Here is a 25,483-nt window from a genome sequence, read left to right on the forward strand (position 1 = left end):
CTTTTTCCTTAAGTCTGAATCCATTGGAAACCTGCAAGAAAAGTTCAGTCACTGAGTCAGAAATGTATAAATCTATATTACTATATTAGCCTAGTCCTAGTATGCTGTATACAGGTTTGACTAAATAAAGTTTACATTTATGTCGACAACAAATTATACGTACATCATGCCTACATGTTGATAATAATAGCCCTGCAGCATCATGCATGAAAACATTTGTTCTATTAATGAAGCCCCTGCAACATTAAAAGGAAAGAATTAAAATACTTACCTGTGAAATATTATGCCTTTCTCCTTCGTGGACTCATTTCTCCGATTTTGTCACTTGAAACCTGCACAATGAACTGCCATTTTGCAAAAAATGTGTTTACATGCATGCACTGCAGCAGTGACTTGACCTCACCAAGATGGCGGTGCTCTCGTCCCATGAGGAATCATGTGATGTCTCCTCTAGTGATATAACTTATTGGTGTCCGAATTCCTACCCTAACCCCTAACTACTAAAACCCTATATAGTGCGGCATTATATAGTTCTCTATATAGTTCTCTGAATTTTCAAAGCAATTCGGACACCCATGCTCACTACTTTTCTCTTCCGGGTGTTTTCATATGGCGCTTGACACGGAAACAAAGTGGCGCATTACCGCCACCACCTGGTGTGGAGGCGAACTACTTCTATTAAACGCGGAGAATGACACCTATTTGTCAAAGTAAAAACATGATAAATATGAACATTTTTACAAAGACTATTTATGAATCTGCTGTGTTCTGATCATGGAAAACGTGGCTGATTTATAAATAATGAAATTACAAACACATTTATGTTGATTTAATGTATTTGTTCAGAAATAAACCCCTCAAGTCATTAGTCCATGGCAATATTTGGTTTCAACAGCCAAAATCAGAGAACCGAGTCCATGAACGAGGAAGGCATAATATTTCACATGTAAGTACTATAATTTTTTTCTTTTAATGTTGCAGGGGCTTCATTAATCATACACATGTTTTCATGCATGATGCTGCAGGGCTATTATTATAAACATGTAGGCATGATGTACGTATAATTTGTTGTCGACATAAATGTAAACTTTATTTATTTAAACCTGTGTACAGCATACTAGGACTAGGCTAATATAGTAATATAGATTTATACATTTCTGACTCAGTGACTGAACTTTTCTAACAGGTTTCCAATGGATTCAGACTTAAGGAAAAAGTGGGCCTTAGCAATAAAAAGAACTAACCCAGATGGATCACTGTGGTACCAACTAGCAATACAGTCTGGATATGTTCAGAACATTTGTGGAAACACATTTAGACAAGAGGCCAGACTGTTCGCTTGAAACCCGACACTATAACATCTGTGTTACACAAATTGATCACTCACATGAATCAGTATAAATCTATTGTTTTTCTTTGTTGTTGTTGTTTTTTTAGGGTAAATCTATTGTTCACTTTTGGACTTCTTTTGAATATTTATTATTATTATTATTATATTAATAGGGTTATTTTTTTTATTTTTTATTGACTTTTTATTTTTGTATCGTTATTATTTATTGTTTGTATTGACTTACTATTGATTTATTATTATTATTATTATTTACTTATTTTCTAAATAATTTAAATTACATGTAAAAGAGGTCTAAAACTCCTAATTGTTTACAAATGATTTTTGTAAAATTCTTTGTAATAATTTTTTTATTCATAAGAAGTCCCGCAACAATGTATTTTTATTTAAGTTTGAGCTTTTAAGGCTGACTTTTTCTCTTCTTTAACAACAACAAATGATGTATCTATATATATATTATATATATAAATATAATATATATAAATGTAAAAATATACATAGTGTATAAAAGCTACTTAGACACCTCTAAAAGCAATAGAAATCATTGTCATGTGGGCGTCGTCGACCTCACCAAAATGGCGTCGGCACGTTCACCAACGGACGTGTCTCCTCTAGTGATAAAACTCATTGTCGGACACAGCCCAAGTACTTCCGTTATGGATTACTTCCGGTAGGTTGGCGTTATTGGCGCGTAAACCTTTTTGGTGAAGCCATGGCGTGTCAAAGAGGAGCGCTGATCGTGCTGGAGGGCGTGGACAGAGCCGGGAAAACCACGCAATGCAAGATGCTGGTCCAGGCGCTGCAGAAGAGCGGGAGGCCCGCGGAGGCCATGCGGTTTCCCGGTGAGGCCGAAGAACTTTGCTAACGAACGTCTTCAGAAGGCTAACACAGCTGTTGTTGTGCCATAGCACCAGCTGCCAAGCAACCGATCCCTGACGCGAGTGCGCAAACAAGTTCCGACATGACTCGGTTCGCTGCGCTCTTATTTTGTCCTAAAAAGCTCAGAGTAAACAAATACAGTCTTTAGGCAGCAGCTGAGGCTTAATATGTGTGCCAAATATTTTCAGCGTTTTTGTTTATAAATCAAAAGTAATCGATTGCCAGACAAAAGTCTCTAGTGGCTCAAGTATACATGTTTGTGTAAAGGGAAGCCTTCAGTTTGTGCATCTTCTCATGAGGTATTTGTTTGGTTTCTATGCCAGGTGATCAGCCTCACTGCTTTCAGTTCAGTTTCACTCCTCAAACTTGGATTCACTGTCAGCTTTTTAGCCTTTAGCCATCTACTGCATCAGACGCTGCAACTATGGAAGCCATTCTGTAACATAATTAAAAATAAAAGTCAAAACCTTCGGCGATCGGGAGCTTTGGGTCGCGGAGATTGATTCGCACTGCCGCCGGTTTATAAAGCTTGTCGGAGGTGCGTCCGAAGGAGGACGTAGAAGGCGGACATGCTGCTATGTAGTCCTGAGAAGCTGTGTAAAATCATCAGGAGAGCACAACCATCACAAAACCCTCTCCTCTGCCGCTAACACAAAGCTCCACTGCTCCTAGTCTCTGTGTCTGTTAGCAGCAGGACACACGGAGAAGGCACTGACGTCATCGCCCCGCCTCCCCTCTGCTAATGCTTTTTGGGCGGATGTGAAAATGAAAATGCAATCCCCTCTTTGCATTTTCGTTTTAATTATGACACAGAATGAGCGGTTTTTAAGTAGAAATGAAAAAAACATTTTGAAGTATTGATTATTTATTTTTATTTTGAGTCATTTGATGCAGCTTTATTTTGAAAATGAAAAAGCATTTCTGTGAATCCATTTTAATTGTCACATTAGACATTTCTAAATGAATTTTGTTACACATTTACCAGAGAACTTGTTGAAAATAAAATGTCAAATACTATTTTCATTATCATTTTAATTAAGTGACAGAATAAGCAGAGTTGAGGAAGGAAATGAAAAAGCATTTAGGTGGATTGCCTTTTTATTTCAATTTTGAGTCAACAAATGCAGCTTCATTTTGAAAATTAAAAAGCATTTCTGGTTTTGACTTTTTAATTATGCTAGAGAATCGCTTCCATATGCAGCCATCACCATGTTTTGATCGAAAAGATTAAAGTACCGTATTTTTCAGAGTATAAGTCACTTCTTCTAGGGGGTTTTAGTTTTGCTAGGGGTAAATCTTAATGTGTTTTTTAAAAAAAAGCAACAAACACCAGAGGGCGCTGTAGGTTTGAATCAGTATTTTCTAATGAGAGCATCAAAGAAGAAGAAGCGCAGCTCAGTCTTACACCGGGTTTGAGTCAATTGTTTAAAAGTGACGTAGAGGATGAATAATTCATGAATGTAGTGATTGGAAGTGATATAAGAAGTTTACTTTACTTGTTAGCATGTTCTCTGTGCTGTGGTTATATTCACATTTGTTTAAAAGTTGCACTTATAGACTGGATTCCTCATCTGATGAGCAACAACGTGGTACAGTAGTGAAGCGTGCGAATATTTAGCCCACTATAATGGAAGTCTTTCGGTTCCAACAAATAAAATAAAAAAAGTTTGAATTTTTTTTAACCCTTGATTTTCAAACAGCAAAACATTTTATGCCCTGAAAAATTATTTTCTATGTAAAATATTTCCGTTTTTTTAATGTCAAGACTCCGCATTTCGATGGCCCAGAAATCTGATGTGAAAAGCTATTATTTCGCCAGAATAACTAGTCAGTCTAAGAACACGTCGATATCCAGCCAATCAAATCACGACACCATCATGACGTCAGCGTTTGCTGCCTTTTGTTGGGGCCCAACATGGCAGCAAACCTGTTGGACGACGGCTGCGAGGCGATGCCAGAAGCCGTGTGGCGACAGAGGAAACACATTCTGGCAGGAGCAACATATCTTGGCACAACACCAGATTGACTGCACAGTTTCACCGTGATTGACATCCTCGCACAAAACACATAGGATGAAAATGTAAGTTGTTGGTGTTATTTCTTCTGTTGTCCTGTTGACACATGATATATGGAGATCCCCCGCGTTTTCCCGTTTCACTATTCGTGGTTTCACGTATTCGCAGATTTTATTTTATTTCCAGTCACCGACAAAAGCTCAGACGACTCAAGACCCCAAAGGCGGTGCTGCGGGGGAGGAGGGGGGCGGAGAAGAAGAGCAAGCCCGTCTGTCGGCTGCTTAAGAATATTTCACAGCTCTTTCCACCAATTCCTGAATCGCTAGTGTCAGGGTTCTGACTTTTTCCTTAATAAAGAGAAGAACCACACAGGAGATGAGAACTTTTGCTAGACTTCTGCAGAAGGAGAATCGGTCTGTGACAGCGCGAACTGTCACAGAGGAGTTCCGCCTTCCAAGTGGATCCAGTCTGGTTTTATTGGTGGCCAGGGTTGATAACATAAAAGTAGGTCATTCAGTCAAGCAGTACAGGAACATCATATTCCTGTATAATCAGAACTTTTCAGGTCATTGTTTTCTTACTGAAAGATTGAACTTAGACGATAATATTATGGAGATTATAGCGTGTAAGCAAATGATAATTACATAACCCTAACAGCTAGAATGAAAAAGTTTGTGTTCCCGCGTGGAGAAACGGCATCAGCTGACTCAGAAGCTGCCGGAAAATATCCCGATACACCGGGGAAGATAACGGCAGAGAATAATCATCATTTGGATGAAACTGACCTCTTCTGGAAGAAGCAACGCTCAAAGCACGCTGCTGCCGGACCGGCGCACTGTGCCCGCCGCTCAAAAGGCCCTGCAGGACCTCTTGTAGTTTAACTAATGTAGGAAGAAGCGTGTAATGTTCTGATGTGTTGATGCAGACCGGACCACGACCATCGGCCAGCTGATCAGCGCCTACCTGGAGAAGAAGAGTGAGCTGGAGGACCACACGGTGCACCTGCTGTTCTCTGCCAACCGCTGGGAGCTCGTGTAAGACTTTTGTTTATGCCGTTGATCAGTGCAGGGCTCTGCAACTTCCAACACTTAAAGAGACACTTGGTCCAGTTTCTCACTGACCAAAACCCAGCTAGAGCCACAAAGTCCCACTTCCCTGTTTAGAAATAAACATTTTATTTATATTTTTGTGGCCATTAAGCCATTCATTTCTAAAAATCTAGCTCAAAAATATTCACAGTAATTGAATATAAAAGGCATAATTTTTTTATTTTATTTTAATTTTTTTTGGACATCAGTACATTTGAGTTCCTTTCAAAATAAAACGTCCTGTGCTGATTGAGATCCAAGATTTTAAACGTATTCTAATAATTAGCCACTCTGACAGCAGATCAAACCTTTTGGACAGTTATCCTAACTGTGTGCATTTTGGAGGAAAGGTAAAGCTCTCCCTGTCTCCTGATTTAGTGGAACGTCAGCAGTAGTACAAAAAAAGGGAATTTTTCCTCATGTAAGATCACCTCAGTTCAAAAATCTAAAAATAAATGACAGAACTTGCACTGAAGAAATTGTGCAAAGCAGTGAGACTGTGAGAGAAGAAGCGTGTTATAGCCAGGGAAGAAATGGTCTCTGGAACAAACCAGGGTCAACATCCAGGTTAAGGATTACTGCTCCTCTCATGCTCCTTTGTGGGGCCACCATGGATTAAACATTCATCTTCTAATCTGTTTGTTCCCTTTTGGGGTCACGGTTCCAAAACTTCTCCCATTTCTTTCATTTGGAATGCTCCAAATTTTTTTGGCAACCATGTGAGTCAACATTGCAGCAAAAGCCACATTTGGTGGGAGCGAGTTAAATTCAGGCCGAATAGTGGCGTGTGATGCAATGACCTCATCAGTTCGGTTAATCAACGAAGATCTTTAAAACGTCAGCAGCGTGGAGGTATTCTAGTGCTTAAAAGCAACTAAAGAACGGCAGTTTGCAGCGAATGTGTACTGAAAACACGGCTACAACTTATTCTAGGATATTTACGGTAAGCAAGATTTAAAACGGAAAAACTCGACATCTGCTTTTGGTAACTAGTCAGTATTTGGCCTAGCATTTTCATTTTATTCAGATTTGGCCACACATTTTTATGTTGGTGCGTCCCTGTTTGTAATCCATCTTTACTTAGTGTTCATGTATCTAAACTTCTTCCTTATAACCCTCGTGCTATCTTAGATGACCCCACCCTTACATTGACGTGTTAAAAGCCCTATTTAAGCCTTATAATGAAGGCAACACATTCAATGTGTATCTATATTAGCCTGCTATCAAAATGACTAAGTTGCTTCAAACACATAATGAGCATTTTTAACGATTAAATGTTTATTTGCCCTGCAATGCAGTCTGCGGAGAACGACGCGCCACATAACTTCTCTGTTGTGCAAGTTTAACTTCATTACTATATTGCCACGAATCAGCCAGAGCGTCATTATTGTGGGGAAAATAAAGTCAATCTGCTAGCGTACTGGTTTTATTGGAGAGCCGTCCGTGTCCGTACACCGTACGGCCTGGGATGGTTTCAAGTAGTAATGAATAGGAAGCTCAATGAAATTCCTTTTCAGGATTATGCTTGCCTATTCAAGCACACACAACCAGCCAAAACAGCATGCAAGTGACTTCAATTCACAACACTCTCACTCAAGGTTTTACCCCAAATCTCCCCACTTCCCATGAGCCTTAGGGGCTGAAGGCGGGGCTAACCCCCAGGTCGCTACAATATCAATGAATTATGTTTCATTGCTTTGATAAAATTAAAGAAATGTAATAAAGAAATTCAATTTTTGATGTCATTTTTTTATTTTGAGGATTCGGACAATATAATTCTCCCCTGGAATATCTGAAGTTTAATTTGTAAATTTGTGTTTTGTATTGTACTTTCGTTTTGAACAATAAAGTTAAAAAAAAGTAATATTGTAGTGGCGGTCATGTGCATTTTAGGCCTGTTATCAGCAGGGGATTGTGGGATGCGGTCTCTTGATCTAATTAGGGCTCAGCATGAGCCTTTCTGTTTGCCCACGTTTCTTTTCAGTTGCAGTTTTGTTGTTCCACCTTAGTTCCTTCTTCCTCTTATGTATTTTCTTTATGTTGTACCATAAGTGTGGGAGGGGGTGTGGTTGATGACTCCTGTGCAATGTTCAAGTTGCTGCGTGTTTTAAGGAAAGGGGCTTGTAATTCCAGAAAGGAGACTATGCTATCAGCTAAGCTTCCTGCCTGCTCCTCTCTGAAACTGCTTGGAGACGTACCTTGTATGGGACACAGGCATTTCCCCAGCACAGCCAATTACCGTAATTGACAGCTCAGTTTCCAGACAGCTTGGCTCCCGTTTTTCCCTCTGCAAGTGACGTACCTGCTTGGCATTCTTACAGTATTGGAAAACGTTAAGAATGTTTGTATATTGTTTTTTCTTCTACAGAAACCATATGAAAACAAAAAATATATTTCTCTCCCCCATCTTTTTACATTTTCAAACATTTTTGAAAATGCTCCAGGGAGCCACTAGGGCAGCGCTAAAGAGCCGCATGCGGCTCCTGAGCCGCGGGTTGCCGACCCCCGGTCTAGTGGGTCTAGATGACCCAACTCCCAATGTTAAAGTGCCTAGGATAGCACAAGGGTTACTTGCTGTTCTTTTCCCTCTCAACACCACTCTCTTCTCTCCTTTAGAAGGCGGGTTTGTCTTGTAGAAGCTGTGAACAAAGGGTGTGAATTGTACTGGAATTTGCGAGTCATTGCATTCTAGCTTAATGTCACAGTAGATTATTTAGGGGGTTTTATCTTGGCACAGGAGAAGCCTTTCATGATGGCATAAGTCATTGACATGCGCTGTATTACCAAAAGTATTGGCTCACCGGTCCAAATGATCAGAATCAGGTGTCCTAATCTCTTGGCCTGAACAGAGTTCTAGAAAATAAAGCCTTCAGGTATGCAGACTGTTTTTAAAAACATTTGTGAAAGAATGTTCCGCTCGGTGAATTCCAGCGTGGAACTGTCATAGGACGCCACCTGTGCATCAAATCCAGAAGTGAAATTTATCTCCCTTATATCTTCCACAGTCAACTGTCAGCTCTATCAAAACAAAACGGAGGAGTTTGGGAACCACTGGACTCTAGAGCAGTGGAGACGCCTTCTCTGGAGTGATGAATCACGCTTTTCCATCTGGCAATCTGATGGACCAGTCTGGGCTTGGAGGTTGCCAGGACAATGGTACATCTGGGACTGCTTGTGCTGAGTGTGAAATTTGGTGGTGGAGGAATTATGGTGTGGGGTTGTTCTTCAGGACTTGGACTTGGTCCATTAGTTCTAGTGAAAGGAACTCTGGATGCTTTAGGATACTAGAACATTTTGGACAATTCCATGCTCCCAACCTGGAGCGCCCCCTTCCTCTTCCAGCATGACTGTACATCAGAGCACAAAGCAAGGTCCATGAAGACATGGAGGACAGAGTCTGGTGTGGATGAACTGGACTGGTCTGCACAGAGTCCTGACCTGAAGCCCATAGAACACCTTTGGGATGAATTAGAGCAGAGACTGAGATCCAGGCCTTCTCCACCAACATCAGTGTGTGACCTCATCAATGCTGTTTGGAAGAATGGTCACAAATTCCTAGAAACACTCCTCAACCTTGTGGACAGACTTCCTAGAAGAGTTGAAGCTGTAATAGCTGCAAAAGGTGGACCCACATCATGTTGAACTCTATGGGTTAGGAATGGGATGGACTCGTATGTGAGACAATACTTTAGGTATTATACCATGGTCCGAGTAACGACCTGGCTAGCCGGCTTAGCTTCCACTGTGCGGAGCCGCGCTTCTAACTGCTCCAGCCTGGCCTCCAAGTCTAACACAAGACTACACTTAACACACCTACCCCTATCTTCACTAAAGGAGGCAGGATCATCACTAAACATATGGCACATGGGGCAGGAGAGAGGAGGAGAGGCGGAAGGAGTGGTGGTGGCCATACTAGGTTCTAAGCTAAGGCTAGCGGTGTTTAAGTAAAGAGAAGTGGTTTATTTAGCAAAATGAGAAAAGTGAACAGAAAGCGGTTTAACAGTGGTGAATTAGCTAATAAAAGGTACTAGATGTGAATATTAACCCAGATAACCCTTAGAGTAAGCAATAGTAGTAAGGCTAATGCCAAACAAGAGGACAGCAGTCACACAACTAGCACTGGGAATAGCTCACCCGGAATAACTGCACGGTGAAAAAATAAGTTCCGGTCACCTAGCGTAACCCTTGTGCTATCCTAGGCATTTTAACATTGGGAGTTGGGTCATCTAGACCCACTAGACGGTGTGCTGAAACTTTTTTCTTCAATGATTTTGGTGTCCATGGATTCCATGAAATCTTTCCACTTTTATCCACCTTTGTCATGGTAGGGAGAACACGTCAATGTAAGGGTGGGGTCATCTAAGATAGCACAAGGGTTAAATGTTTCATATCACTGCGCCGGCTTCTTTAAAACAACTTCATCATTTGGACAAAAACAAGCGGAAAGAGGAGAACTTTCTCTCTGAACTGATGCTTTATTTAATCCATCAGAAAGCTCAGCATAAATATATCGCCGAATCTTGACTGCAGCGGTGGTGCGGCGCGACGCAGACTATTTGTTACCTGATGCGGCTAGTTCGCTTTTTGTGAGAAAAGCGACCCAAATGGGAAAAAAAAAAAACATTAAGGACTAAAAACCGGTTACTATGTATTTCTTTTGTAAGTGACCATGGTATAAGCGGGTTTATGGCCTTCGAAGTGTGCGTTATTAATTTTTAACGCACTTCCGTTATAAGTAATAACGCACACTTTGTCTGCCATTAACCCTCACATTTAGTGCATTTCAGACACAGACATGAAATCTTCACAATTTCCCACCATTTTCTGCAGGTAAACTGTTTTTACTTTGGACGGATAAAGGCGGCCCCCCCTTGTCTACATGGGCTGTGTCATAAACATGCATGGCTTCCTGAACTGTTTAGGAAATTATTCTTTTTAAAATTTTCAACTCGTTTAGTAAGAATGCAAATAAACTCTTAACCCTTGTTCTATCCTAGGCACTTTAATGTTGGGAGTTGGGTCATCTAGACCCACTATACAGTGCTCTGAACCTTTTTTCTTCAATGATTTGTGATCTTCACTGGTGTCCATGGATTACATGAAATCTTTCCACCTTTATCCACCTTTGTCATGGTAGGGAGAACACGTCAATGTAAGGGTGGGGTCATCTAAGATAGCACAAGGGTTAAATGTTTCATATCACTGCGCCGGCTTCTTTAAAACAACTTCATCATTTGGACAAAAACAAGCGGAAAGAGGAGAACTTTCTCTCTGAACTGATGCTTTATTTAATCCATCAGAAAGCTCAGCATAAATATATCGCCGAATCTTGACTGCAGCGGTGGTGCGGCGCGACGCAGACTATTTGTTACCTGATGCGGCTAGTTCGCTTTTTGTGAGAAAAGCGACCCAAATGGGAAAAAAAAAAAACATTAAGGACTAAAAACCGGTTACTATGTATTTCTTTTGTAAGTGACCATGGTATAAGCGGGTTTATGGCCTTCGAAGTGTGCGTTATTAATTTTTAACGCACTTCCGTTATAAGTAATAACGCACACTTTGTCTGCCATTAACCCTCACATTTAGTGCATTTCAGACACAGACATGAAATCTTCACAATTTCCCACCATTTTCTGCAGGTAAACTGTTTTTACTTTGGACGGATAAAGGCGGCCCCCCCTTGTCTACATGGGCTGTGTCATAAACATGCATGGCTTCCTGAACTGTTTAGGAAATTATTCTTTTTAAAATTTTCAACTCGTTTAGTAAGAATGCAAATAAACTCTTAACCCTTGTTCTATCCTAGGCACTTTAATGTTGGGAGTTGGGTCATCTAGACCCACTATACAGTGCTCTGAACCTTTTTTCTTCAATGATTTGTGATCTTCACTGGTGTCCATGGATTACATGAAATCTTTCCACCTTTATCCACCTTTGTCATGGTAGGGAGAACACGTCAATGTAAGGGTGGGGTCATCTAAGATAGCACAAGGGTTAAATGTTTCATATCACTGCGCCGGCTTCTTTAAAACAACTTCATCATTTGGACAAAAACAAGCGGAAAGAGGAGAACTTTCTCTCTGAACTGATGCTTTATTTAATCCATCAGAAAGCTCAGCATAAATATATCGCCGAATCTTGACTGCAGCGGTGGTGCGGCGCGACGCAGACTATTTGTTACCTGATGCGGCTAGTTCGCTTTTTGTGAGAAAAGCGACCCAAATGGGAAAAAAAAAAAACATTAAGGACTAAAAACCGGTTACTATGTATTTCTTTTGTAAGTGACCATGGTATAAGCGGGTTTATGGCCTTCGAAGTGTGCGTTATTAATTTTTAACGCACTTCCGTTATAAGTAATAACGCACACTTTGTCTGCCATTAACCCTCACATTTAGTGCATTTCAGACACAGACATGAAATCTTCACAATTTCCCACCATTTTCTGCAGGTAAACTGTTTTTACTTTGGACGGATAAAGGCGGCCCCCCCTTGTCTACATGGGCTGTGTCATAAACATGCATGGCTTCCTGAACTGTTTAGGAAATTATTCTTTTTAAAATTTTCAACTCGTTTAGTAAGAATGCAAATAAACTCTTAACCCTTGTTCTATCCTAGGCACTTTAATGTTGGGAGTTGGGTCATCTAGACCCACTATACAGTGCTCTGAACCTTTTTTCTTCAATGATTTGTGATCTTCACTGGTGTCCATGGATAACATGAAATCTATCCACCTTTATCCACCTTTGTCATGGTAGGGAGAACACCTCAATGTAAGGGTGGGGTTTCTAAGATAGCACAAGGGTTAAATGGCTAAAACTTCTTTGATGAGCCAAGGACGTTAAACTGATTTGATGCAGGAAGGTTTTACTTGGAAAAATATAACCCCCAGAAAAAATGGACTCGTTTAGGATAAAAACGTTGAGTTTAGTTACTCAGGCGTGTTTTATTACATGTTTTTAGATCTTCCAGGAGCAGACAATGATTTCCTCCAGACAACCCTTGGTTGGTTTGTTTTAAACTAAAGCTCACATGAGAAAAGGTTGAAAAACAGAGTTTTTGGCAGGCTTTCTCTTAACTGCACCTTTAAGAGTCCGCCGTTCTTCCCTGCAGACCAACCATGAAGAAGAAGCTGGAGCAGGGCATCACTCTGGTCGTGGACCGCTACGCGTTCTCCGGGGCGGCCTTCACCAGCGCCAAGCCTGTAAGCCGGCTCCTTTTTGTGGAACTCGTTCGTGTATTCGGAGGGGGGGGTTGATGGTCATTTCCTCCTCTGCAGGGCTTCTCTCTGGAATGGTGCATGAAACCCGACGTGGGACTGCCGAAACCCGACCTGGTGATGTTCCTGCAGCTGAGCCCGGCCGAGGCGGCCCTCAGAGGTCAGTTTGGGGTCGAGAGGTATGAAACCAGAGTGTTCCAGAACGCGGTTCAGCAGAAATTTGAGCTGCTGATGAAAGATTCGTCGGTGAACTGGCAGGTACAGGACGGTTTGGGGTGCAGAGTTTCACCATTTATAGTGTCATTTAAGGCAAGAAGAAAGAACTAACAATGCAGTTTGTCTGTTTCAGGTGATCGATGCTTCGAAGAGCGTTGAGGAAGTTCACAGAGACATCACAGTCCACAGCCTCAATGCCATCAACAAAGCAGAGGACATTCCACTCGGACAGTTATGGACGTGAGGAGAATCGGATGTTCGGGCTCTAACACATTAAGTCAAACATCAGATTGTAATCCCCTTAGGGTTTTCTTTGTTATTTTGGTAAATAAACTTGTGATTTGGTTCGATAAAAGCCACAGTTCTTGGTAGAATCTGGGTAAGCCGTGATGTGCTGCTTCTGCGCGGCATCAGTCAGGGTGGGGTCCACTGGCGGAGTTAGGGGAAGGCACCGTTTCACATTAGAACGAACATGGACAGAGTGGAAATGCGCGTGAGGATGTGCAGAAAAGCCTCCTCCTGAGCTCCTGCCACAGCTCCCAGCGGGCGGCGCTGATGTCCGAAACAGAGAGGAGTTCAGAGGAGCCGAACGCTGTGGAGCACACACCGACCCCCCCCCCACTGCAGCTGGACTGCCCCAAGAGGTCTCCAACAAGCCATTATCTCTTCAAAAAGAGTCCAAGTCCTGTTCATTGCACTCCTTCACAGGGACAAGATCTCAAACTCCTCATCCTCCGAGTCAAAAAAACGCTCCAACCTGTCCGAGTCTGAGAAATCTGTGGAGTTCAAAGAAATGAGAGGTCGTTTCCCCGCTAACGGTTATTTTTACTCTGATTACAGAGGTCTGCTTACCAGGAGTAAGGTTAAGGGCATCCACGCTGACCATGTGAGTGGGCTGGCTGTCCACCAGCTCAAACATTGGCAGACCTCCTCTCTTGCAGGACAGCTGGAACAGAGGCAGAGCATCAAATGCCTACCAAGCAAAGCTGCAGAGGAAGTCAGCGTTTTGAAACCTACCCCTCTAATGCGCATACACCAGTCATCAAACTCATCCTCTGTTCTGCAGAAGAAGCCCTGGCAGACAGACGATGCAGTCTCTGTAAGGTCGCGTCTGCGCCGATGAAAGGAAGGAGAGTCGGCTGTGCGTTCTTACCGCTGCGATGGACGGGTCCAGCTCGCAGATGTGCATGCGACAGGGCGGGTGCTGGCAGTGGTACGTCTCATCGGGGACCTGACCGTCTTCGCTGGGCTCCACGGCCGGCTGCGTGGTGTGAGGGTCCAGATAAATGAGTTCCTCTCCTGCAGACGAGGACGTTCTTTAATCAGGAGGCTCTCCTCAGAAACCAAACCAAAGCGGGTGTGAGGTCAGACATACCGACATAACCGATGAAGTAATGGGCACTGTTGGGCTTTCCTCCAATGACACCAAGGGACTGAGGCAGCATGAAGCATTGCTACAGAAAAAACAGGGGGGTTCATCTCAGCCAGTGATGGCAAGTTTCAGACTGCTCTGCATCTCTGAAAGCAGTCTCACATCTTCCATCAAAACTCCTCCGCATTAAAGAGCCACTCCGATCATCTTTTGATCGACTTTCAGAGAGTTCCCAGTGCTCGTGTCATTTTTAGCCAAAACCGCTGTCTTTTTCTATGACGGCAGCAAGAGTTCATTAGAAATTCACCTCTGAGTTGTGGCTGGGACTGTTGGTGTGGAGTAAGCCTGCCCCTAATTCCCGTCATCCCTTTGTTTACACATTCTCCTACTGTCTTACAGCCACTTTACCCTCTCAACCCTAAACCCAACATTACCGGTTCAACAAAGATGACGACTAACGTTGGAGCTGTCCAGCCGTACAGTTTAGGTCCAGATTCCAGCTCAGACAGGGAAAACAAAGACGTTCATGGATCAGAATGGATTGGAGCGGGGAGACTCTGGCCTGCTCATTGTAGTTTGTACACAACGACTGAGCTTCAAACTGCATTTTTTTGTCTGCTCCCGATTCACCATGGCTTGAATAAAACTCTGACGTCCTCCATCATCAGAAAAATGCCACAAGAACACGTTAAAAAACACAATTTTCCTCAGAGTTGGTCTTTAACATCATTCCGGCTGGGAAAAACATAATTTACTGTGAAGTTGCTCGCCTTGAGGGTGTCGATGTACGCTTCGTTTATGTCGCTCAGGCCCAGCCTGAGCGGGATGAGCAGAACCAGAGGCTTCCAGAGCGCCGTCTCCTCCTCCACCAGCGCACACGCTCCCTCCAGGCAGCCGTTGAGCTCCCCCGCCTCCTCCCGATCCCCGATGTCCAGCCACGGCATGCAAAGGCGCTCTGGCAGGAGGAGTGACAGCAGACATGCTACGTTCAGAGACCGGCTTCCCAGACAATAGGGAAAGTTATGCTGTCATGTTTGTTTGATGACAAAATAATTGACTAAAGGGTGCACTCCACCCAACAAGTTTAAGTAAAGAAAGCTTTTCCCACCTTGAATTAGTCATGAAAGCAGACAAACCATGCAGAACTTTAAATTAAATTGATCAAAAGGACATAATTCCAGAGATGTGGTCGCCTGAAGTCAACAGCGATGGTCTTTCAATCAAATGATAACATATTTATAAAGCTGATAGATCAAAACATTGATCCACAAAGAAATGACCGAAGAAACTTTGAGATCACGGGAGAACCATTCTCAGATTGTATTGGTTTTCCTGTGGCGTTAAGAAGGTGAGCAATGTTTAGTCCCTCTCTGACAAATTTTCTTAAACGAAAAAGATTGCCGTGGTGTTTTAACTCAATCTACTCCGTTAGTCAGGGTCACAGGGCTGCTGGAGCCTATCCCAGCCATTCTTAGGCGAAGGCAGGGGACACCCTGGACAGGTCGCCAGTCTGTTGCAGGATGTTTTAATCATAAACCTAAATGTCTTAACCCTTGTGCTATCCTAGGTACTTTAACATTGGGAGTTGGGTCATCTAGACCAGTGTTTTTCAACCAGTGTGCCGCGGCACACTAGTGTGCCGTGAGAGATGGTCAAGTGTGCCTTGGGAAATTGCCCTCATTAACTGATCTAAAAGCAATTACCATCTCCATGATTTCAGCTCTCTGTTCATCCAAACAGGCCCTGATAAAACACTGAGGAGTTAGGAATATAAAAGATCATAAAATACTTTTTCTTTGCGTTTATTTTATTTTAATAAAGACATTTTGATAAGAATGACGATACAGTACCGAGATTCAGCTGCACCTTCGGCTGTATTTTGGAAACGTCCCGTCCCTTTAACTGTCTCCACCAATCATTCTTGAAGGCTTAATCACGTCATCAGTCTGACCAATCAGAAGTGGTTAAAGTCTTCACTTCCTTGTCCCGATTTAGTTCGTAAAGTCGCTCAGTTCTAACAAAAATACCAGCTAAAGCTCGTCTTTTGCGCTGTAGCTTTCCACAGAATCCGGTATCAGACCGTGTAACAAGTGAACAAAACAATGAAGCTCCGAAAACCGACCTCCGGCCGTTTTATGTACTACATCTCCCATGATGCATTGGGTTGTGAGAGTGACAGCGCATACGGAGATCTGTTGTTAAACGTCTTGAAACCAACGAACACACATCAAACTGTTTTTAAGTCTTCTAACTTATCTTTTATTGCATCTTTTAGAAAAAAAACAGCTGCAGTTTCCAGCTTTTTCTGCAACAATTATCTCAAAAATGCACGTGAGATTGTGGAGGGGCTGTAGATCAATACAGACTATGAGTTTATCCTTCTTTTTTTAAATTTTTGGATGCTGGTGTGCCGCGGGATTTTTTTAAGGTTAAAGTGTGCCGTGGCTCAGAAAAGGTTGAAAAACACTGATCTAGACCAACTAGACAGTGTTCTGAACCTTTTTTCTTCAATGATTTGTGATCTTCACTGGTGTCCATGGATTACATGAAATCTTTCCACCTTTATCCACCTTTGTCATGGAAGGGAGAACATGTCAATGTAAGGGTGGGGGGGGGGGTCATCTAAGATAGCATAAGGGTTATAGCAACATTTCATGTTTATCTGAAGCATCAGTTTCCAAAATCTCTACATGGGCGTGGCCGGTGGTGGTGAGCTGCGTAGCTCCGCCCTCGATCCCCTTTCTGCATCTTCCAAGAGTGAAGAGCTTGACACGAGGGGGGGGGCATAAACGACACCGACTGACAGAAACGCTGAAAATGGTTACATTCACTTGCACAGCAAACAAAATGAAATGCCAGAAAGAAAGTGGCCGTTCACACGTCATTTTCTAAATGTTTGCCGCCAGTGCTGAACTTTTTTCTTGGCCGCACGGACCCAGAGGAAGCGTTAAGTTTAGAATTACGGGTTACGGCGAAGCTGCGTTCTCACCGAACGCGATCCGCGGCAGAAGCGGCCAGTTTCAATGTGAAGTCGAAGATACAAACGCCATCTGAGGTTCTGGGGCGCGATTTGAGTGGCTGGTGCTGTGCGAAGGTCTGGCAGCAGCACGATTTTAGCAGCGGGCCGTGATTCGCTACCCCTTCTGGACCAAATCAGCCAGCAGTAGCCGGGACGGGAACACCCTGGACAGTCTGTCGCAGGGCCCATGGAGCTGGAACGGTCCCGATCACCATGCAGACTCCCGGGAGGCGAGCTGGCGGTCAGACTGAGAGCCACTGTGGGATGGGGAGCCAGCCTGCTCAGGCCTCCAGAACTTTTCATGAAGGCAATAATAAAAAAAAAAAGGTCCCCTGATTTTATTCTTGTTTTTATTTTAACCCCCTCTGGTTGATGCGGTTAAGCAAGCCTTCAAACTTTGGGACTTTAAGTTTTATTTTAAATATGTGCAGCCAACAACAAAATCCAGCCTCAGACGAACTTCAAATGCGTGCAGGACATGCAGCCATGTGCCATCTCCTCCTCTCCTCTCCTGCATCTGAGCTGATGAGCACACAACAAGCAGCTACTGTGACATCACAACAGCTCTTAATTCAAACGGAGCGTTTTTGCAACAGTTTGATTGACAGCGATTTAAAAGGAGAAATACTCAGCAATGCAAAAAATGAAATGGTATTTTACTACATTTGTTCTCTTGTATAAGAAAAATGCCACAAGTTGTTGCTGAAAACTCACAAAACAGGGTTTTCATCTGAGGGGACTTTAAGCAGCACTCACTGATCTCCTCGATGATGACGGTGTTGTCCATCGCCACGTGAACCGCTAGCCTGCTCCATGTGTCAAACACGGCCAGCTTCCTGAAAAAGAACAAAGGGATCGGTTCTCCGTTTCCATTATCTGTTGCTGGGAGGTTTGCAGAAGCTCCAAAATAACAAATCCAGAAAATGTTCAGTTTAGTGAAACTGTCCCACTAGATTTTGCAGATGTTTTCTGCAGCCGCGTGTGAAGAGAAGAGCTTTAGTGAACCAAAAACGTCACAGTTTGAATGTGAAAAAGGCTGTGAAATCCTTGACAGACATGCTGCCTTCACACAGTTCTACCCTCTTAAAGGCTAAAAACCTGACATTAGCTCCTCCCACACACAACAGGAACACCTACTGGTGGTTTATGACCACATTTTTGAAAAACCATTGAGCATTGATGTACGTCATTGAGCATTGACGTACGGCGACTTGTTTTTTCCTTCTTTCTCATGCATTTTTTGGCTCCTGCGACGTCTACTCTGGAAAATACGGAACATTTGTTTTTTGCTAACTTTGCTAGCCTGGGGGCCTCAATGTAGCAGTCGGCGCAGCCGCTTTACAGAAACAGTGGACGTATTTTTGACACGTGACCCACTTGACGTGTCAATGTGAGTCGCATCTGATGGAGAGAATCTTGGCGTTTTCCAAAATCAAACTTCCTCCAGAATCCGATTGAAAATAAAACAACACAAATACAGGTTGTGGGGTTTTATTTTCAATCGGGTACCAACTGGCCAAAAAGATCAGATCATCTGAAGACAGAGCTGCTGCTCCCAGCTGTCAATCATGCACATCTGGAAGTGTCCACTTACTTCAGGACCTGGGCGACTGTGTTTGGTCCGTACCACTGTCCTATAGGCTTTCCTTCTCCCACTCCCATTTGGGCTGCATCAAACAGGAACATAAAAACGCATAGATAAATGTATTTTTTCTTTAAACCGCCTGAGGGAACTTGCGATTTGATGAGACGGCCTCTCACCAATTTGATGGATGGAGTAGTAGCTATCTTTTTTGTCAATGAAGGCGTTCAGAATGCTGACGTACTCCTCTCTTTGTCTCCGGCCTCTCGCCCACCTCCAGTCTGAAAGGACAGATCATGAGTGGAAAAACAGATAGTGTGTGTGTGTGTGTGGGGGGGGGGGGGGGTGTCTCACCTCTGCCCAAGTGTCTGCACATGAGCGCCTCTGCCAGGATCATCTGTCCGCACCGTAACATGCACCCCCATCCTGTGTCTGACGTGGGTCCGGTCCCCCCTGAGACACATTCAGGCGTACAGGGGTCGATTCCTTGTGAGGCTAAAACTGAACGTACTTAAAAAACAAAAACACACGGAGCTGCTGACTCACCAATGGGTGGGAAGTTTTTCCTGTATGTGAACCAGAGGCGTGACGCGACGTCTGACAGGAGCTGCTCTCTCTCTGCGTCGGGAGCAGAAATCAGCATCAGACTAAAAGCGGCGGCGTCTGACTGGATCAAAGGGACTCGGAGTTTCACCTGTAAGCGCACTGTATTCTTTCCCCAGGATCCACACGGGCTCCGGGGTGTCAGGAAAATCTTCAAACTCTCCAAAACGAAGTGTGTCATACGTCAAGGTAGCTGCAGGGGCAGACAGAGCTGCAGGTTAAGAGGAGCTTCACCGCTAACGTGGTTCAGAAAAGGGAGGCCGTCGGTCGGGAGGGAGGGGCTTGAGGTTCCATCAGCTGCCAGAGCAGAATCTGGGAGGAGTCTTTTCAATGCAGCAATCTAAAGTCCACTCCGTTCATCTTTTAATCTATTTTTAAAGTGTTTTTTTCATTGTGATTACGTCGTTTTTAGACTAAATCAGAAAACCTGTGTTGTTTTCTAGGAACGTTTCTACAGAGCGGCAGGAGTTCATTAGAAATCCAACTCTTGAGTTGGGGGCGTGACCGCTGGTGCGGAGCAACCCCGTCCCCTCTTCACCCCCCCAATGCTGAGAGCTCGAGCTTGTGACCCTCTCAGAGTATTTTCTACGTCACAACTACAGTATTTTTCAAACAGCATTTTTTCGTCTGCTCCTGATTCCCAACGATCAGAACAAACAAACAACAGAACTTGTTGCAAAATGGCAGCTTTTCTGTGGGTTAGAAACATTTTATGGGGAAACAAACAGGTCTGAGTAATTTTTAGAATCTTCCAGGGTAAACTTTTGGATTTCCTTGGCAACAGAGCTTTTTTGTGAACCACGCTCACAGTCCTAATAAGTTCATCTTGTATGTCATATCGTTTTGTTCCGCCTATGCCAGTTACTTTTTAAAAATAATGTGGAAAAACAGAGAAACACTTCTGCGATCTCTCCATGCTAATGCGGTTCAAAACTACAAACTTTAAATCCAACATTTCTGTCAAATAGCCTCTCAATGATGCTCGTGAAGGCAGTAGATTGAAATCCCTCAGAGTTCAAAGGGCTACCCAGAAAGGCTCCGCCTTTTACTCCTTGTGGGTGCCGCCCATTTCATGAGCCGGCCTCTGCAGCGTGTCTGCCCTTCGTCCACCACAATAAACATCATTTGAAGTTTTCCAAATATTTTTGCAGGGAATCGATGCCTAAATGAAAATGGTTAGCCGACGGCTGCTAGCTCTGCTAGAAAGAGTCTTTTTGGAAGGGGCGGTTCCTCACAATGTGAGGACCCACTCGTTTTCATGCATTGGGAGGGGCTGATGCTCAGAGGAATTCTCAGAAATGCATGAATGGATCAAAATACCACTTTGGGGTCGTTTTGTGTGATTCAGCATGATATATAGGCCCTTTAAATTTGTAGAAAGGTACTAATGCCGATTTATTTTATGAAAATTCTAAATTGCAGGCTCTTCTGGAGGTTAAAGGCCAATGTAGTGGTTGTAGACATAACCTGGGGCAGCATTTGAAATGTAATGAAGATCATTAGAACTCAGGATTTTCTTCCATATTGTGGGAAAAAGTTTTGCCACAACGTGACTGCCAAGCCGTAGGTCCTGTGGCCATCCCATAATAATTTTAAGACTTCCTTTGGATATCCCCAAGACATGCGTTTTCGTTTTGTTTGTGGATTTTGAAATAACTTTTTTAAACCCCAAAAGAGATTTGGGCGTTTTTTTGACTGTCTCTCCAGACAAAAATTGCGAAAACAAGAAGTCCTGAACTGCTAGACAGAATTAAATTTATTCAATTAGTAATTTGACTGCAGACTTGGGCACATTTCGAATGTCTGGACACATGTGCCCAAAAAACTGGTAGAGAAACATCTGAGCTGCCATCTGGCTCTACGCCGTGCAGCTGGTTACCTTCGAGTTTGCTCGCCGGTTTGTCTTTGCTACACTAACGTTGACTTGGGCTTGTGAGCCGCTTGTCGCTAGCGGGAGAGAATGTAAAGGACGGCATGCTGGGAAATTAGCTCTGCTAACTTCTGCGCCAACAGTCCCGCCCACAACCTCAAAGCAAATTTCTCATGATCTCCTGCAGCTCTGCAGAAGATATGTCTTAAAAACGACACAAGGTTTTTGATTTTAGCTCAGAAAGACAACATAATCATAATTAAAAGACCGTTGGGAATGATTTTACTATAGAAAATAATATATACTTAGGCTGAGAATTGAAAGATGTTTTCCAATTTACAATATAGTTTTTCGTTTATTTTAAACTAATCCTGATGACCCCAAACAGTGCCGTCTTGTTGAGTCTGCCTGGTTAAAGGTGCAAAAAAAGGAGAAGTTTGTCTATTTTCTTAAAGATAAATGAGCAGTTGTGTTACATATAACTACTAACTAGTCATTAGCTTCCTAATAATTCAGATTCCTGAGCTGAAAAATAAAAATGATGAACTACCAGCTATGTTCTAGTTTGTCCTGATGACATAAATGTATGCACGGCGAACAAACATTCATCTGGCACAAAAGGTGAATAAAAAAAGTGTTCATTGTAACTTTGGTTCTGTGCAGAGAATTCTATGCTGTTAGACAGCTGGTTTGATTTTGTTTTGTTTTTTAAATGACCCAGGATAAATGTTCCAAATCCTCTCTGGCTTCTGCGGAGGACTCCTGGAGACCACGCAGAAGCCCCAGCAGGACGTGAAAGGACCACCACAGCGTGACTCCTCGCCATTGTGCTGGCCGCACTCTTATCCGGTTCTTCAACCACAGGGAGCCGGCGTGGCCGTGTGGGTCACTCTGACATGGAGTGAAGTGTTCAGCGGGACTGTCAGCAGGTCCACCCCTCCTGAAGAACGCCACTCTGAGGAGGCCAGCCAGTGGAGTTCCAACTTTTATAACAAAACTTTAAGAAAGTTCCTGAATCTTTTTTCAGAAATGATCTCCAAACTGAGCGCTGACTGGGCAAAACACTGAGCTAAAACACTCACAAGGTTGAAGTTTCCTTTCCAGAAAGATGGAGCAGATACCTGCAGACAGCAGCAGCACGGTGGCTAGACGCTCACATCTAGAGACCTTAGGAGCGGCACCTGTTGGTCTACGTCCACACGTCTACTTCCATGGAAGTCCATGTAAACGCATGGAAATGCCGCTTTCAGGCTTCCACAATCAAAACTCCTGTGTTCATGACATTTTTAAGATCATTTTTGGGCTCTATGGACAAAACGTGGAATGAAAGTCAACCAGGTTGAGATTTGACCAATCAGGGACTCAGATTCACATCAAGTTTTTCATCCGTCGGAACAGCAAAAGTTTTGAGTTAGATTCATCAGATTTGTACCGCTTTGACATTTCGCACCAAGCCTCTTCCAGCAGTGAACAGTAGAAAAAGAAGAAGGCCCTCCCTGCTTGTCCAGTGTGAACACCGTGGACTAGATGTCTCAGCTCAGCAGCTCCGCTTACAAATTCATGTCCTAAAGTGACCCCATTTCCACAGGAACCTGCCAGCTTCCTGGCTAGGAGATTCATTACTAGAAAAAAAGAAACGCTAATGTTCTTTTCATCTGGATTAGTTCATCTATTTCGCTCCAGATCAACATTGAAGGTTATTTCTGAGGCGTAAATCTCACAGATTTCCTCGCCGGCATCTCCATCGCTCCAGAACCTAGAACAAAGAACTGCATTTGTTCTGGTGCTATTAACTTTAATGAATAAACATGAATACTCTTTAACCCTCAAGCGACCGGGTGAGGTCATTTATGACCCCAGCCATATAATTTAATGCGCCAGATCTTTGTTTTTATCTGAATTTTTTTTTTCTACCATAAGTTTGTAAGTCTACTAATCCTACACAGTTTCATAGTTTTTTGCAGGGATCAGGCAATTTGTGTGGCGTAGACATCACAAACTCTTCCTGAAGAGAAGCACTGGTTTTTAAACATTGGTTTTTCAATTTAATTAAAATGCTCCTCTTCTAATCAGTACTTTATATTGTATTGCAGTGAACCATGGCCAACAGACCTAGGCTAGTAAGATTTACAGCTGCTGAAGCATTAAGACTAACACCTCAAGCCCAAAGCGATGATGAAATCAGCTCCATTGATGGAGACGAGTCAGCAACGCACAATGATGATCATATCTCTGAGATGTCGGACCATTCTGACCATGATGTCCCTCCAGTGGCTGCAGCACCTCAATATGTGTTCTGTGTGGGATGACTTCCTTACCAATTTTAGCGTATGCCCTAGTCAGCAAGTCAGCTAATTAATTTTGTTGATGTTAGCAGTATGCTAGCTCAACACAAGTCAAAACATTTCTACTCAAACTCCTCTTTTTTATAATGTATGTTTTCATTTAGGTTGGCAAAAACATGATCCTTTTCCAAGTTGGAAGGACTGTCTAAATAAATATTATGTTGTTCTTGCAATAAAAGTATTATTAGCAAACACATATTACATTAGATCATTATACAAAACTTGTCTTAAACACAGGGAGTAGTTTAGGTATGATAAACCCCCCAAATAGCCATCGATTCATAATAAGGATCCCTGTAACAGACAGGGCACAATGGGGTCACTCGGTTATTAGAGTCAGTAAAATAAAACTAGCTTGGTCGCTTGAGGGTTAACCAGCTCATATATTAGGAAGTGAAATGTGCGTTTAGTTAAAAACAGCATCCATTTGGGTGGAGGTGGGAGACGGCGGTGGTCTCCGGGCTCCTCCTCGCTCCCAGGGCCCTGAGCTGAGGAGGAGCTTTCGGTTCCGCCTGTTAGCCTGCGGTGCTCCCGATGATGTGACAGCGTTAGCTCGAGCGGTGACAGCCAGCTCTCCGCCCCGCTTCATCCCATCAGAACTTTACGGAACCACATGGCAATGAGGCGGAGCGCTGCCGGACTCCCTCAGGGCGGTTCTGACGCCCCAAAACCAACTGTCAGAGCAGAAATGTGCCCACATTTAGCGGCTAACAGGAGCTAGCTTTAGCTTTGGTCATCACTTTAGCAGGCAAACGTCAGCGGGGCTCGAGAGCCCGGAGAGCCGTCCGGTCCGGACAGCGGTAACGTGGCAGCGCCAGGGTTCGGTTCGGGACGCGGACTCAGCTCTCAGGCTGTGAAGAGACTGTTCCCTGCAGAGGAAAAGCCTCAACTCCGTGTCAAGTCCTGCTTACCTGCATCCATCCCGACGGTCTTCACCCTATCTTGTTTGTTGTTCGGCTCTCCACGCAGCTCGACAAATGGGAAGAGAGAACCGCGGAGGAATCCGGAAGAAGGCGGGACTTAACGCACGTGGTCCAATCAGATCAGAGGATTCGACACTGTTTTTGCCCAGTGTCAAATCCAGAGCGTTTATTGGCTAATGAGTCAGAAAACAGATTTTGTTTGTTTTATTGCTTTTATAAACAATATGGGGGTGTATTGGATAGGGTCTGGCGATGGGATACGTATTCCGATATTGTACCAGTACACATTTTCGTTCTTTTCTTTTTTTAAACTGTGACTTAGAAAAAACTCCACCTGAATTTCAGTATGTCTTCCATTGTAATAAAATAGTCAAATTCAGTTTATTTAATGATCTCAATGTCAAGCACTACAACTGTATCTCATATAGAAGTTGCTTTTACCCCAAGCAAATTTGTAGTGCTTTTATTTTGGTAACTTAAAATATAGAAAGGGAACATTGTCTGATTTCCACAACAAAATATATTTCAGTATAAGAAAAAATAGAATGAATGTGCCTTAACCAATAAGGTTCTAAAGTGCGATTAAGTCAATACAGTGCTGTTTATTTTCAACATTGGTCAATGTAGCTTCTTCAGTACTTTTAAACAGTTCAGGAGTCTGAATGGTGTTTCAAAAATAAAGGGAGAAAAAAAACACTTATTCTTTCCAGAAACAATAAAGTGTGATGATGAGGCAGCATGACAGGATGAATGAGAGCGCATTAATGTGACAAAGATGCTCTGTTTACATCACAGTCTGCTCTGCACCGTTGCAGCTCCACTTTCTCACACGCAGAAGTAAACTAGTAACTGTCATCGCCACGATGTTGGTCTTTTTTCAGAGTGTTGTACACATCACTCTGACCCATTAGGTCGCTGAAAAAGAATCTATTACTGTGAGGTTCTGCAGAACTTTGACCCAATTTGCAGACAGCATTTTGTCCGATGTTCCGTCCATGACCCGCTGT

The 25,483-nt window shown here is 43.2% G+C and overlaps 2 protein-coding genes across 2 annotated transcripts; one reads left to right on the forward strand and one right to left on the reverse strand.

Moving 5' to 3' along the window:
- The first annotated feature begins 1,978 nt into the window (after positions 1–1,978).
- dtymk (deoxythymidylate kinase) lies at positions 1,979–13,112 on the forward strand. Its single transcript, XM_004067629.4, has 5 exons — positions 1,979–2,190; positions 5,168–5,276; positions 12,441–12,531; positions 12,607–12,804; positions 12,896–13,112. The coding sequence occupies exons 1-5, from the start codon at positions 2,061–2,063 to the stop codon at positions 13,004–13,006; spliced, it is 639 nt and encodes a 212-aa protein (XP_004067677.1). The 5' UTR covers positions 1,979–2,060; the 3' UTR covers positions 13,007–13,112.
- Positions 13,048–24,714, reverse strand: atg4b (autophagy related 4B cysteine peptidase). Its single transcript, XM_004067783.4, has 13 exons — positions 24,465–24,714; positions 19,430–19,531; positions 19,282–19,353; positions 19,090–19,188; positions 18,915–19,016; positions 18,748–18,820; positions 17,910–17,989; positions 14,905–15,089; positions 14,138–14,216; positions 13,916–14,061; positions 13,780–13,836; positions 13,615–13,708; positions 13,048–13,538 (listed from the first exon to the last, which is right to left on the reverse strand). The coding sequence occupies exons 1-13, from the start codon at positions 24,472–24,474 to the stop codon at positions 13,465–13,467; spliced, it is 1,173 nt and encodes a 390-aa protein (XP_004067831.1). The 5' UTR covers positions 24,475–24,714; the 3' UTR covers positions 13,048–13,464.
- Between the last annotated feature and the right edge of the window lie 769 nt (positions 24,715–25,483).

The sequence above is a fragment of the Oryzias latipes genome, chromosome 4 (genome assembly GCF_002234675.1).
Source record: "Oryzias latipes chromosome 4, ASM223467v1".
Lineage (NCBI taxonomy): Eukaryota > Metazoa > Chordata > Actinopteri > Beloniformes > Adrianichthyidae > Oryzias > Oryzias latipes.